The sequence below is a fragment of the Chiloscyllium plagiosum genome, unplaced genomic scaffold (assembly GCF_037043375.1).
Source record: "Chiloscyllium plagiosum isolate Xiang-an unplaced genomic scaffold, Cpla_swu_hap1 HiC_scaffold_12, whole genome shotgun sequence".
Taxonomy (NCBI): domain Eukaryota; kingdom Metazoa; phylum Chordata; class Chondrichthyes; order Orectolobiformes; family Hemiscylliidae; genus Chiloscyllium; species Chiloscyllium plagiosum.
The window spans coordinates 40,431,821-40,446,578 of NW_028270150.1; the positions used below are offsets into that span (position 1 = coordinate 40,431,821).

The window sequence follows — 14,758 nt, forward strand, 5'->3', positions numbered from 1 at the left end:
ATAAAATGATTTTGCAGCAAAAGATCACATTCGTCAACCTCAGCATATTCCATTTAAGATTTCACCAAGTGACAATGTAGTTAAAGATGGAAACCCACAATGTAACACAGACATCAAATGATGCCACAGGAATTCATATAATATTGTACCAAAGTTCAACCAACACTTGTCAAAATTTCCACACTACTACTGGCAGAACTAAAACAGGACAAACCACAATAGTGCTTTCCAGACTTAAGATTCAGTGTTTAGTTCTGAACAAAATCACCCACCTTGAAACAATGCCATTTATAAATTGTATAGACCCAAAAATAAGAAACTAATCCCATTCTGGCCAAGGTGTACAATGGATCTCTGAACAACCAAAATATTTATTCTTCCACTGAAAAAGGCACTGAAGTTTAAGTCTCAATAGACTCCACATGCGACTTTTATACCAAGTACACAATACCAGATTTTTTGTTCTTGTCCAACTGCAACTTCTCCATCTCAAAGATCAGATTTTCTATTATTGGTACTAGCCTGCATAAAAGCCCAAATGGGACAGAAAATTGCCACAAATCAATTTATATTGTATCAACAGCACTGACCCATTTTGAGTAAGTTTTGTTTGATCAGAGATTAGAACTGCATTAAATCATTAGCCTTCTCCTGTTGTTGTTGTTGAGGTTTAGATTAGCTTAAAACTGGAACTGTTCAACAAAACCAAAAAGGCTTCTGCACAAACTATAATTTAAAAAGCTCTTCTGACATTTATATATGACAATATAATTTGTCAAGTTCATCTATATACTGTATTGTCATTCCATTTTAAAATTCACACTGCCAAATAAAGCTAACACTCAGAACCTTCTAAATTCTTCCACTTGCAAAGATCTGGTTTAAACTGAAATCAAACCTACAGAGCTTTGCCATAGTCCTAAGGAGTGTAAACATCAGGTCAATATGAAACATTTTCAACAACGACAAGGATTCTAAGAAGTCAAATGCACTTAAAGGGAATTTAGTTGAACACAAAGGATAAAGGAACAGAAGTGCATAAAGTGGGTTGAAAGGACGATATGTTAAGAGTGAGGCCAAATAATCAGTTTGTGATGAAACCTCCACATAGTTCAGAGAGATATAACATGTATTAAGGAGACAGTCACTTCTGGGAAGTAATACATTAAATTGTCTGGGACACCAGAATAGTGTTAGTAAAGTAGAATTTGTGAAATTTTTTTTATAAAGTAGTATACTAGACTATTAATAAAGAAACTCAGCTAATATTCCAAGACCCAGGCTCAAATCCCATCACAACGGATGGTCGAATTGGAATTCAATTTTTAAGAATTCTGGAATTAAGATCGATTGATGACCGTGAAATCACTGCCGATTGGTGGAAAAACCCATCTGGCTCATTAATGTCTGCCATTTTTTCCCATCTGAACTACATGTGACCCCAGACCCACAGCAACATGGCTGACTCTAAACTGCCCCCTGGGCAATGAATGATTACCAAGCCAGCAACACCCACATCCTGTGAATAAATTTTAAAGAAAACAATATCACAATTTCATCAGCTTAAACAAATAACATTGAAGAACATGAACAGTCAATTAAGGTGAGGAGTCTGCAGGGGTTTCCTAGACACATTGGTCCATATTCTGGACCAGTTTCACGAGCTGGAGCCAAAAATAACAATTGGTTTTAAGAAATATATTTTTACATGTTGAGTGCAGCAAGTTCAATTGACTGTCTTGTATGACTTAACCAGCCACATGCAGCAGAACTAGCTTACAAACACAATCAGACCATCACAGAGATCAAAATATAACACCAGTTTACTGAAGCAATAGCTATAAATGTAGCACAGGGCATGCAGGTTTGATAATGGGCAGCAGTGAATACAAGAAACAACAATGGTCCAATGCTTTACAAGGATCAGTAAAGGCAATACATATTGGCCTATTTCGTTCACAGCATTTCCTTCCACTTTTCTCTGTTCGGTATACGCAGTCAACTGCAGATCTTCATGTTTTGAAGCCTCACTGGGATCAAAATAGATACATTCAGCCAGGATTAGGCATCTGACAAATATCTTTTCCACGATGTTGCAATTATTGTAGTCACTTATTCTTTTGTACAGGGTCATAATCGCAGCACAATACATATCCTTGAGCACTGTCCCCTCCCTCCAGCAGACAAAGAGGTTTATACAGAATCTGCAGGTCTTCCAGTTGCCTGTTTTTATCAGTTTAGATCGTTTGGCATCAACACCTCAAACTTTACCTTCGGCAAATAAGTCAACAGCTTTGCTGAACCTTTTCACTACGGGTTCAACATCTGTCATGAGACGAAGGCTTTCTATGGTGTCTGGAACTTCCTCAGTCACTGTTCTCATAAGAACATAATTCAAAATAGTGTTCCACTGATCTATACAACTATTTATTGACCTTTCTCTGCCTTTATTTTCATAAAGAGGTGTTTTCTATGCTGATGGACGTGTTGCTTTTATTTTTAATTCTTTCAGTTGTATGCTCGCAATTCTTTTGCTTAAGGATACTTGAATATTCTGGCAAAGTTGTTATCAGTAAGATCTGATGTACCTAGCAATCTGTTCAACTTTTCTTTAAGGAACACACAGTTTATTTAAAGTGCTCTTGCTTTTATCTCTCTCTTTTTTTAATTGCCTAAACCTAGTTAAGAGTCAACCACATTGCTGTTAAATTTGGACCAGGTAGGGATGACAGACTTCCTTCACTACAAAAGAACATAGGTGAACCAGATCGTGTTTTACAACAATTGACAAGTTAGGTGGCAAAGCTGGCTTTGAATTTCACATTTTATTTTTTAAATTGATTTCAAATTTGCCCTGGTGGGATATAAACCCATGTTCCAAGAACAATAGCCAAGGAAACTGGATTGCTGATCCAGTGACATAACAGCCATGTGAAAGTCGCTTGCTGAATGAGTGAGTGTGGACTCTGTCTTCAATTTCAGCGTAGCGATGTTAGCTATAAATTTTTCAGCTCTCACATCTCATATGTTTAGAATGCAGTACTATAGATGGTATCTCAAAGTACACTTGATCAGGTCTCTGCATTGTGTTGAACTGAGTGCCTGTTCTACCAAGTCGCAAAACCTCTGGGTGGACAGCAAGGGTAATGCAAGTATTGCACTTTTACTTTGGATGAAAAACCTTTGAGAACTGCATCCTAACGCTGGCGTTACCAAAAATTGTCTGTTTTACTCAGTGCTCATGGCAACCGTTTTTGCAGAAATGCCATTCAGTCACATACGCTGATGATCAGATCTTAGTTTTCCCAGACATTGAGTAAAAGGTCCTCATAGTGCAGTGGTGGTGTCCCTACCTCTGAGCCAGGAGGCCTGGATTCAAGTCCCAGAGGGTATGCATTAACATCTCTGAACAGGTTGGCAAGAAAACATCTTCCAGACACCAAGTGACATGATTTGTTCTGAAAGACGCTGTTTGGAACACAAAGCTCATGATCGTAATGGACTTGAAGTAGTCTCTATTCATTCTGTTTATTCTTCCCGAGTCACAATGTCTGAGACAGGAAGGCCTTGTCTTATGATGCATACCCACTCTTACACTGACATCCCTCCATAAGAAAAGTCACTCAAAATAAAGATGCTAACAACAGCATCAAGCCCCTTGAAGAGCTGGTCATTTGCCTCTCTAGATGACTGTAATGTTGGAACTACTCATGAAGTTAACTGGCCCAATTGGAGTTAAAAGGCAGGTGGACTGAACCACTTTGGGGCGATTATCATGAACAGCAAACCCGTTAGATCAAACCCTACATTTTGCTCACGAATTTCCTCTCAATTCTTTCCTCTTCAGAGAAAGATGTACCATCTATCATCGAAACATCCTCAGCAAGCCTGGTATCACGGAAGGACATCAAGGTCACATTCAAGTTTCAAGTCGACCACAGCCTCCTTCTGTGCATTATTGACCAAATGCAAGTCATCGGTCAATCCTGTGCACGTGGTCAAAGCATCTAGCTTGTTTAATCAAAATGTTGTCATCTGCTTTCTTTTCCTTTGTTTGGCTGGTGGGAAGAATTCCTTGACTGTAGACTCTAAGCTCCAAGTACCTACTGAAATTTGAAAGATCCACGTGATACATCCAGTGTATAGGTAAAGTGAAATAGCATAATTTAGACACTCTGTGCCGGTTTGTTCTAATTTTCAGAGTACACAACTTTTACATATTGACCACACACAGATTTTTGGCACACACTATTCACAAATATAAATTACAGTGTAGGGTCTTGTGACACAATGGCAACTGGGCAAAAAGGTTCGGGATCAAGTCCCACCGCAGGAAATAATGGTCAGAAAAGGAGTGTTGTAACACATCCAGACACGTGATTAAAACTTTATAAATGAATATAGCACCCAGCAACACTGTCCAAACTGGTAACCTGGTTTTAAAAACTCCACCTTAAGTTCAAAACCCAGATGCAGAACCTTTTTCTTTAATCATTCTTTCATGGTATGAGTGTCATTGGCAAGACAATATAAAAAAAAACACAGATTTCACAAATTTCATCATGTACAAAGTTCAAAGACTCAAATTTAGACTCAGACAATTTTATACTTGCCTGGTTCCTGCTTAGTTCACATTTCTTTCGTAATAAAAAGCATTTCAGTTTCGTACATAGGACAGGATAAAAGTCAGCTTTCTAATATGGAGCATTATATCCGGCATAACAAAATGCTTCAAAATTGTTCTACACATAACTAAGAAGTGGTTCAATATAATTTATTGCATCCTTTACTTTCCTTAATACCAAGATGTCCTCATATGCCAGAGTGCTATATCAATACAATTTATTGATACTGCAAAAACAAAGTTGACAAAACCCCATTCTACCACCTTTGGAAACAGAAACAATTCAACTGACCCTGCTCAGTCAGGTTTTGAAACTTCTGACAAATGCATTAACTCTGCTTCTTTCTGATGCCTGATGTAAAACAGCACCAGGTATTTAAAACAAAACTGAAAAGCAAAGTTCTCCCAAGCCACCACACTAAATTAAAAGCATCTTGCAGGAACAGCAGTATATGCAATATACCCTAAAGGACATTCATGGCCCACCTGTCTTAGCTTCTGACCTCACGTAGAGTTGCTAATCTACATTATTCTCTGCTTCTGTTTGCAGTTTATTTGGCTGGAAGAAGTGGATGTTCGTGCAATTGAATGGTGTTACTATACCTTTTTTTAAAACTCTCTAGTACAAGAGGAAAATAATCAAGCAAGCTAATGGAATGCTGACCTTTATATTGAGAGAACTAAAGTAGAAGGACGCAAAAGTTATGCTGCATTTATGCAAAATCCTGGTAAGACCCCACTTGGAGTACTGATAGCAGATCAGGGCAACATACCTTGGAAAGGATATATTGGCTTTGGAGGAACCACAAGGTTTACAAGAATAATACCTGGACTTCAGGGGTTATGAAGAGAGTTTATACAAATTAGGTCTGTTTTCTCAAGAATTTAGAAAGTTATGGGTGATCTGATTGAAATCTTCAAGATATTAATAGGAAAAGACAGGGTGGATGAAGATACATTATTTCTACTGGTTGTGGATTCTAGAACTAGGGAAATAGCCAGTGAATCCAGGCTACACCATTCAGGACAGATGTTAAGAAGCATTTCTACACACAAAGGGTGGTAGATGTTTGGAACTCTCGTCCACAAAGTGGCAGTGGATGCTCAGTCATTAACTTTATCTGAGACAGATAATATCTTTTGCTTAACAAACATTTTAAGAGGTATGTGCCAAAGGTAGGTATATGGAGTGAGGCCAAATATCTACCACAACCTCAATGAACGGCAAATGGAGGAACAGATTTGATGGGTTGAATGCACTATTCCTGTTCCTATGTACTTAGGAAGCAGAGCTACATTAACTTCCATTATCTTAGTAAAATATCCTTCCAAATGCCCCACTACCCCTCCCACAATCCCCACAAACACCATTCTGCACACCCCAAATCCTGTCCTTCGATATAGCTCATGACTGAAGAATCAAAGTAATATCCCATTAGTCTGTTTTGCAATACTCCTGAGTGTAATCACAAGCACATTGTTGTTTGACATCACGACCTGTTACAAGATTTAGTGCCACTGAAAGTCAGTGTTCTAGTTTTGGATTAAATTCTGTCCGATTTGCAAATTATCAAATAATGACAATACTTGCAAACATTGCTGGACATATGTGCTTAAATTAGTGCATTTTTCCTTATACTGTGCTCTGAAGAGCAATAAAAAAAAACACACACACATTCTGGACACATTCCTCATTAAACATTTGGGAAAAGTCTAAAGCTAATCATCCAAACTTTAGGAGGATGCATTTCTTTCAGGCAATTCACATCTGACTGTCAGCAGTACAGCTCATAATGACTACATCCGCTTGGTAATAACATCCTTTTCTTGGGGCCACATTACGGGTACAAAAAAAGTGGATTCTGTCTGGTATATATTAGATTTCCTTTATTTTAATGGGTATGCCTCAAATTCAAAGAGTTATCACCAAATTCAAAACATTCTATGCTTCAGACAAATGTAAAAGATAAAGGGTTCCCTTTTACTTTTTATTCTGTCCCTTTTCCCTCTCTCCACACTCCCGCTCCCTCTCCCCCACCCCCACCCAACCCATACTAAAGTTTGCAACAGGACAGAGGTTTATTTTAGACTGTTTGCTTAAATTATGCATTTCCTCTTTCCTGTATAAGAATCTATCGTTCAGTGGGAACCCAATGACAATCTACATTAAATAACAATAAATTGTTGCAGCCAAATGTTTTGATTTTAGGTGTTGATTAAATTCAAACTAATTATAACAGTAGATTTTCCAAGCCATTGCTATTCTTGCTCTTTCGAATGGAAAGTGCTGCGTGAACAAAACTTATTAATAACATACTTCTCAGCATAAAGAACAAAAATGTTTAACTTTCCTTTTCCAGTTCATACCTAAACTTCTGAAGCAGTATAACCAGATGTCCAGGTATGAGTTAGACACAGGAAATCATTCATTTTCCATATTTGGGGATAAAAAGTTTGAAAGCTGTACATAACTGGAACTCCATTGTTACAAAAAAACCTTAATAAAACTAACACATCACATACTTTGTACTCACTTGAAATGCTCGACCAAACAGATATATATAGAAACCATATTTTTAAAATAATGTATTGGCTACATACATATGATTATTGTCCTTTTATAATATCCACTAAAATGTTGTGATGTGGTGAGAGATTCTAATCTACTCGGATGACAGTTGACTCCTAAAATATTTTCTTGTACACAGGCCTGTAACTTAGTTTCAAGATTTTCTGTACTTCAACGTTCACCTAACAGTATCCCAAATAATAGGTTTTGGCAAGACTGTCTTCTATTCTAGTACAAGGGATATCATCAAATCTCCACAGCTTCAAGTCTTCCCTTTTTCCTTCAATCCACAAGTTATTCAAACCTTAAGCTTTTCACCAAAGATCACATCTTCATTTATTACATCTTAACTGTTGTTTCAACCTCAAGTATTCTGCACTACAATGGCTCTTCATCACAGTTTTCAATTTAAAAAGTAGTCAATAAGCAAGTTATCAGGCAAAAAAATGAACAGAAAGAATGTGCAATCAAACGATGGCTTTCAAAATTTCAGGCTGACCAAAATCATTTCACAGCCAGTAAATTACTTCTGAAGTGTAATCATAACAGTTATATTGTGGATAAACACACAGTTTGTGGGACATTTTGCAAAATGAGGCTGAAGACTAGATGATATTTCACTGATCTTGGTTGAAGAGTGACTGAATCACTAAGATAACTCCCAATTGTTTTCCTTAATACAAAAACTGCAATAGAATACTTTATCTTCTACTGATGGAGTAAAAGCTTAATGCCTCACCCAAAAGATGGCAACTCCAGCAATGCAACATTCTAAATGATCATCTTCAATCAAAAGGTAAAATCCTGGAGGGCCTGAACACAATCTTCTGACTCAGGGAAAAGGCTGAGAAAAATTTAACAGACTAAGCCAAGTTAGCATTTGATAAAATAAGGGATTTTCATTCTTCCTAGTACGTACAAGTGCCTTAATGACAACTTTAATATGAAATGCTGCAAATTCTAGTTGTACAAGGTTAAAAATCACACAACACTTAAGTTATAGTCCAACAGGTTTAATTGGAAGCACTAGCTTTCAGAACGCTGCTCCTTCATCAGGTTGTTGTGAATGATAAGAATGTAAGACACAGAATCTACAGCAAAAGTTTATCATGTGTCAGCCCAGACAACGTATACATTGTTAAAGTTCACTTGAGAATGTAACTTTTTTTTAATGTAAATCACAAAACTTTACTATGAAAGAAGTGAAACTAACATGGTCATTTTAACAGATGAGAGACTTACCAAACAATCAAGGTATTTTTCAATGTATAATTTCAGTCACATCACATTGTAAACTTTGATATAAATTCTGTGTCTTACATTCTTATACTCCACAACCACCTGATGAAGGAGCAGCGCTTCGAAAGCTAGTGCTTCCAAATAAAGCTGTTGGACTATAACCTGATGTGGTGTGATTTTTTTAAACTTTGTACACCCCAGTCCAACACCGGCATCTCCATAGTTGTACAAATATCACCTCCTCATTTAGGCCAAATTGCGTAATGTGGGCAGGGGAGACAAAATGATACTCTTGTATTTTACTTTATTCGCTTCAAATAAAATATCAAATGAAATTGCGAAGTTACTAAATCAAAACACACCAATAAAACAGCAAATCAACAGTACACAGTACGAATCTCGTTTAACAGTTCGAGTGACATCAAGCCACAATGAACAAGTTCAATTAACAACAGTCAACGGAAACCACGAGTCAGAATCATTCCTGTAAGTGCCGTTGCATAACAATTTCCATTTTTTTTTCAAAATGAGAGTGGGCTTATTTAGGCTTGTGCCAGCAATACTTGAGTTCAACCTCCGACCACCAGTGCAGAGTGTGTTCCTGTGTGATGACGCTCAGTATTTGACTGCCATGACGTTACTACACTTTGCAGCTGATTACCAGGAAATTCTACAGTCAGTAGAACAGGTTTCCAAAAATCATAACAAAAGGAAACAAAGAAAACCTGGCTCGATTTTGATATCTTGCTCGGTTTAACTAATTTCATCGTTGTATTTTAGATTGTGCCCACTTTGAATTGACTAAAAGAGATTCCTATTTACACGACTTCAATTCTATTTGAATCGCGATTGCATTTTGTAATAACCCACACCAATAACTTATTCAGAACAACTCTAGTTCCGTTAGATTTAATGAGAAAGTCACGGTTTCAAAGGTCAAAGCCCTATTCGTAATGGAACTCTTGAGAATGCAACTTCTTCACCCGAACTGTGGGAACACACTCGTTTAAGACATTTTGATTATTAAAATACATCTACGTGGAAAATAGTAGAATGTCAGATATTATGCAAAGGCAGTTTAAAAGAAATATTACACGTGTCAGTGTTTACAAATACTTAAAGAAGTTTCATGCTGGTTTGCATCGAAAGAAAAAGGGGAAAGGCGTAGAGAGCATGAAGCGGTCAATGTTAGGGGGATGTTGATAAAGTTATTGTCTTAATGGTTGTTTATTATTTTTTACCTATCCTGAGACTGCTCCTCATACATCCTCTCTTTGCCCTCCTTGAACAGCCTGATGGCCCGCTTGGATTTCTTCATCAGGCTGTCAATGTAGATCTTGAAGTACTCGTTCTCACTGAGGACCTGCATTCGGTCCTCGTACTTGGACAGGATGAGCCGGAGGTGCTGGTAGGTGTCCGGCAGGATGTCCAGGATGTACGGGGGGCTGTTCTTCAGCTGCAGCTTGGAGTTCTGGCACAGCCTCACCACTTTGTCCATCAGCTTCCAGGTCTTCTCCACCATGCGCTTGTCGGCCGCCTGCTTCGGCGGCCCCACCGCGTCCTGGATGGCGTCGATCAGCCCCAGGATCCGACCCTTCTTCACGTTGCTGCGTGGATTCCTCGGCGCCGCCGCCATGTTCCGAGACCCCCTTCCCTTCTGGACTTGGCACTTTGTGTTTTAGTCTCTCTCTGTTTGTTGTTTGTTTGTTGTTCCTCCCTCCCTTCCCCCGCCGCCTCTCTCTTACTTTGGAAAGAAATACAGACACAACCTTTCGCTCCCTCACTCTCGATCTCGGGAGGCGAGAGCGGTTTCAGTCCGAATGTCTGTCTAAGTGCACCATGTGCCGGCTGAGAGAGGAAGGAGGGAGTTGGGCTGTGTGTATATAGTGTGTGGGATTATTTTTTTTTAAAAGGCCCGGAGAAGTCACCGAACCCGAAAGAACTGCGACTCCACACAAACACAAACTACCTCCCCCTCCAGCCACAGGAAAACACGGCAACGGGGGCGGTTGCTCTGGCCTGCCATATGACCGACACCTGGCTTTGCCAATCGGATGGGGAAGATGCTATGACTGACTGTAGGTTAGACCAATCGGGGTTAGGGACCTGTCCATTCCGATAACTGACAGACGGATACACCGATGAAAGTGCGGGCTCCGCCCCCCGCCCAGCCCAGGCTCCGCCTACCTAGTGACCCGCCCCCATTGATACCAGTATCCAATTCGATCCAGGCCTTTCGGATGGACGGCGCCGTTCCAACCAATCATTATCTAGATCGGTCAAACGATTGCTGGGGTGGGGAGTGGGGGAGAGGGTAAGGAAACCGGCCGAGCGCAGTTCTGATTGGTGCTTCGGTTGACTAATCAGGGAATGGAAAAGGCGGTGTTTGACCAATCGAGAATGTGGAAAACGGGCGGAGGTGATTGAGCGCCGTCACTGGGTGAATGTTAGCCAGGTTTAACCAATGGATACCGGGAACCGCCCACGCCTGTTCATTGAGGATGAATCAGTCTGACGGATCCTGATGGTTTGCAGCTGAACTGCCTCATGTTGTCTTTGGCTCAAGCTGCAGAGCTAGTCTTGTTATGTCAAGCCTCTGATAATGATTGAGCATGGAAGTCTTTAGATGTGAATTGCAACAATAGAAGTGTGTAAGGTGGATGATACCTTCTTATTTACACAATAGAGGACCATCGGAAGGAGGAGTGGAATAGCACACAAAGGCAGGCAGGGCTTCTGGTCTGGAGCTGGGCCAATGACCCACTCAGGCGGGAAGTTTAAACCCCCTTGGTTATGACTCGCACTTTTTATAGAGGGAGGAAAATATATGCAACTAGTCCCTTTTCGTTACTGAAGGAAAATATGTCAGATTGTACCTGTTGTTTCCAATCACTTTTGTTTTTAAAGAAAAAAAACAGCGTTTTTTATCTTTTATTTTCAAAGTAGTTGCAACAAAAGGCCATTCTGCTTCAAAAGAATTCTAATTTTCTTTTCCCTTGCCCACCTCCTTGTCCACAGTTTAATAAATAATAATAGTCTCTAACATTGTATGTTTCTGATAGTAAAACATCAAGGGACAATTTATTATGGACCAGGCTATATTTTAAGAAAATAGTCTAGACCCTAACTTTTTCTTATTTTAAAGGTAGATGCAATGGGACTGGTCAAACTACTTGAAGTTAAGCAAAGCAGTTTATTTAAATGTTATAGTTAAAATATGAACAAAAATAATTTAGAATAACTTAATTATTGGAAAACTTAACTGAATAATAGCTATTACTAATTAACAGTTCTAAAATAGTAACATCTCGTAAACACACCTCTTGGCAAAAAGGCAAATTTGGGCACATTCTAACATGCAGTTTTCCAATTCAGGAGGAAAAAATATCAAGAGAAAATTCAGAGAGAGTTGCAGTTAGGAGACATTCACTGAAGCTTCCAACTCTTCTTGAGACCCCCAAAGGCTTCTGCTTAAAACTAAATCTAAAAACTTGAAAAAAAAACTGGTCTGTGAGAGCTGGCCACTCCCAGGCAGCTTCCATTATTCCAATTTATAAAGAAACCCAAGGCCTCACAAATTATTTACTTGCTTAGAGACAGTTCAATACCACTGCCATACACCCTCTCTTCAAAAAAAGGACAACATAACCCCTTAAAACGACAGCATCGTCACAAAAGGCAGAACAGATACAAAGTTGACAGTGATAGGAAACAGACTATGGTTAATGGCTGTTTATGAGATTGGACTCAGGTTTACAGTGGAAATACAGCAAAATAATCCAGTTGGAACAAAGACCATTGATTTGCTAGATTTTATATTAAGAACCTTGACTTGAAAATGCAGGACACGATTTAATAATTTCCAAGTTACACAAAACATGGAATCCCTACAGTGTGGAAACAGGCCATTCAGCCCATCAAGTCCACATCAACTCTCCAAAGAGCATCCCACCTAGACCTCTTCCTCCTCCCCCCAATACCTGTACACCTGCATTTCTCTTGGCTCATCCACCTAGCCTGCACATCCCTGGATGCTAATTCACCTAACCTGTACATCTTCGGAGTGTGGAAGGAAACCCAGCCGAAGAATGTGCAAACTCCACACAGACAGAAGTCCATAGCTGGAATTGAACCCAGGTCTCTGGAGCTGTGAGGCAGTAGTGCAAACAACTGAACCACTGGCCACCCCAATGGAAGGATTCTGAACTTCGAAAAAGATGACAGATTTCAAGAAATCATATGTTGCTGGAGGAATGGGTCGATGAATGGTAGACAAAAGTTAGTGGCCAAATACTGTGAGGTAATAGGCATATTTTAATTGTGGGAATGAGGAGAACCAATGCAAATAGAATGTAATTGTAAAGACGGTACAGGAACAGAATGAGTCAGAGGATTGATGAAGGTTGTGCTGCAAGTTGAGAAACTGATTGAAAAGCATAAAATAACATCGAACAGTACAACACAGGAACAGATCCTTTGGCCCACCATGATTTCATTCTGAACTAACCCATCTGTCTGCACATAGACCGTATCCCTCTATGCCCTGCCCAGACGCTATGCACATAAAGTTCAAAAACAAGAAAGTTATATTGAAGCATTATAAAATGTTGCTGTGGCCTCAAATACAGTATGGAAGAAATTCAGGGCACTGTACTTTAGAAAGGATGTGAAGAATAAAGTAGTGTGTAGAATAGATTTACAAGGATCATTTCCAGCAATAGGAACTTCAGTTATGTGGATACATCAGCAAAATTGATGTTCTTCTTTGAAAAGAGAAGATTTCAGAACAATTGAATACAAATGTCCAAAATCAGAAGGGGAAGATGGAGATGGATTGGAAATATTCCATTCATGGAAAGATCAAGAACCAGAGGACTTAGACATAATGTGATGTCAAAATTAACATCTGGGAAAGCAATTTTCTGCAGCATTTGATTAGAATTTGAAATGCACTACCTGATAATGTGATAAAGCCAGGTGCAATTGAATCTTTCAAAAGGAAAGTAGACATATAGAGTCATACCTTGTACAGCACAGAAACAGACACTTTGGTCCAACTTGTCCATACTGACCAGATATTCTGAATTAATCTAATGCCATTTGCCAGCATTTGGCCCATATCCCTTTAAACATTTCTTATTTAATTACCCATCAGGAGGCCTTTTAAATGTTGTACTTCCACCACCTCCTCTAGCAACTCATTCCATACTTGTACCATCCTCTGCATGAAAAAGTTACCCCTTAGGTCCTTTTACTCTTTCCCCTCTATCTTAAACCTATGATTTCTGGTTTTGGACTCCTCTAGCCTGGGGGAAAACACCTTGACTATTTAGGGCAGAGGATTATTCACCCTATCCATGCACCTCATGATTTTATAGTCTTCCATAAGGTCACCCCTCAGCCTCTGACCTTTCAGGGAAAATAGCCCCAGCCTTTTCAGCCTCTCCCTATGGTTCAAACTTTCCAAAACTGGCAACATCCTTGTAAATTTTTTCTGAGCCATTTCAAGTTTCACAACATCTTTCCTATAGCAGGGAGACCAGAATTGAATGCACTATTCTAACAGTGGCCAAACCAATGTGTACAGCTGCAGTATGACCTCCAAACTTCTATACGCACTGACCAATACAGGCAACTGTACCAAACGCCTTCTTCATGACGTAGGAGATGGCACGGGGGAGAGCGACACTTGGCACACAGACACATGAGATGGCCGCCAGACCGCAATATGGAGAGAGACAGCAGAGCAAATACAGACACTGCTTGCACAATGCACTCACAATCTAGTTGATTAGTTTAAAGGTGGGTGAGGGAGAGAATACACATGCGTAACGTACACTTCCCACCGAAATGTCTGGGTCCAGCCAACACATTTGATAGAAATGCTAACTGTTTGATACGGACTCAATACAAAGTGCTAATGGCCAGGGCTGCAGTAATCGTCCTTTTCAGGAAGAGCAATTAGCGCTCATTACTACAGCAATGGACTTCTGAGCAGACATTGAAACTGACAATGTCTGCATTGAAATGAACAACAATCACGCTGAAATTAACAAAGGCTGCGCTGGAACTGACAATGACCGTATCGAAACTATCAACGATTCTGCAATGATTGCCATAAACAAATCATGTTACAAAGACAATAATTTCATCACTGACCTATTGTATGACAACATATATAAAGGTATCTTGACATGTGCTCCGGGTGGAGAGAAGAATAGCAGCTGGCCGCTGTGCTGTTGGTGTCTTTCTCTCCCAAGAGCTCCGGAATTTCTTTGTACAATAAACTCTGTCATTGAACCCCAACTCTGACTCCAAGACAAGTG

The 14,758-nt window shown here is 39.5% G+C and overlaps 1 protein-coding gene across 2 annotated transcripts in view; it reads right to left on the reverse strand.

The window, feature by feature from the left end:
- The window catches only part of cblb (Cbl proto-oncogene B, E3 ubiquitin protein ligase), a 194,427-nt gene extending 184,032 nt beyond the window's left edge, over positions 1–10,395 (reverse strand). For both annotated transcript variants that reach the window (XM_043701075.2, XM_043701074.2), the window contains exon 1: positions 9,674–10,395. In XM_043701075.2, coding sequence (XP_043557010.1) covers positions 9,674–10,068 — 395 coding nt within the window. In that variant the 5' untranslated portion in view covers positions 10,069–10,395. The remainder of the gene's footprint in view (positions 1–9,673) is intronic.
- Between the last annotated feature and the right edge of the window lie 4,363 nt (positions 10,396–14,758).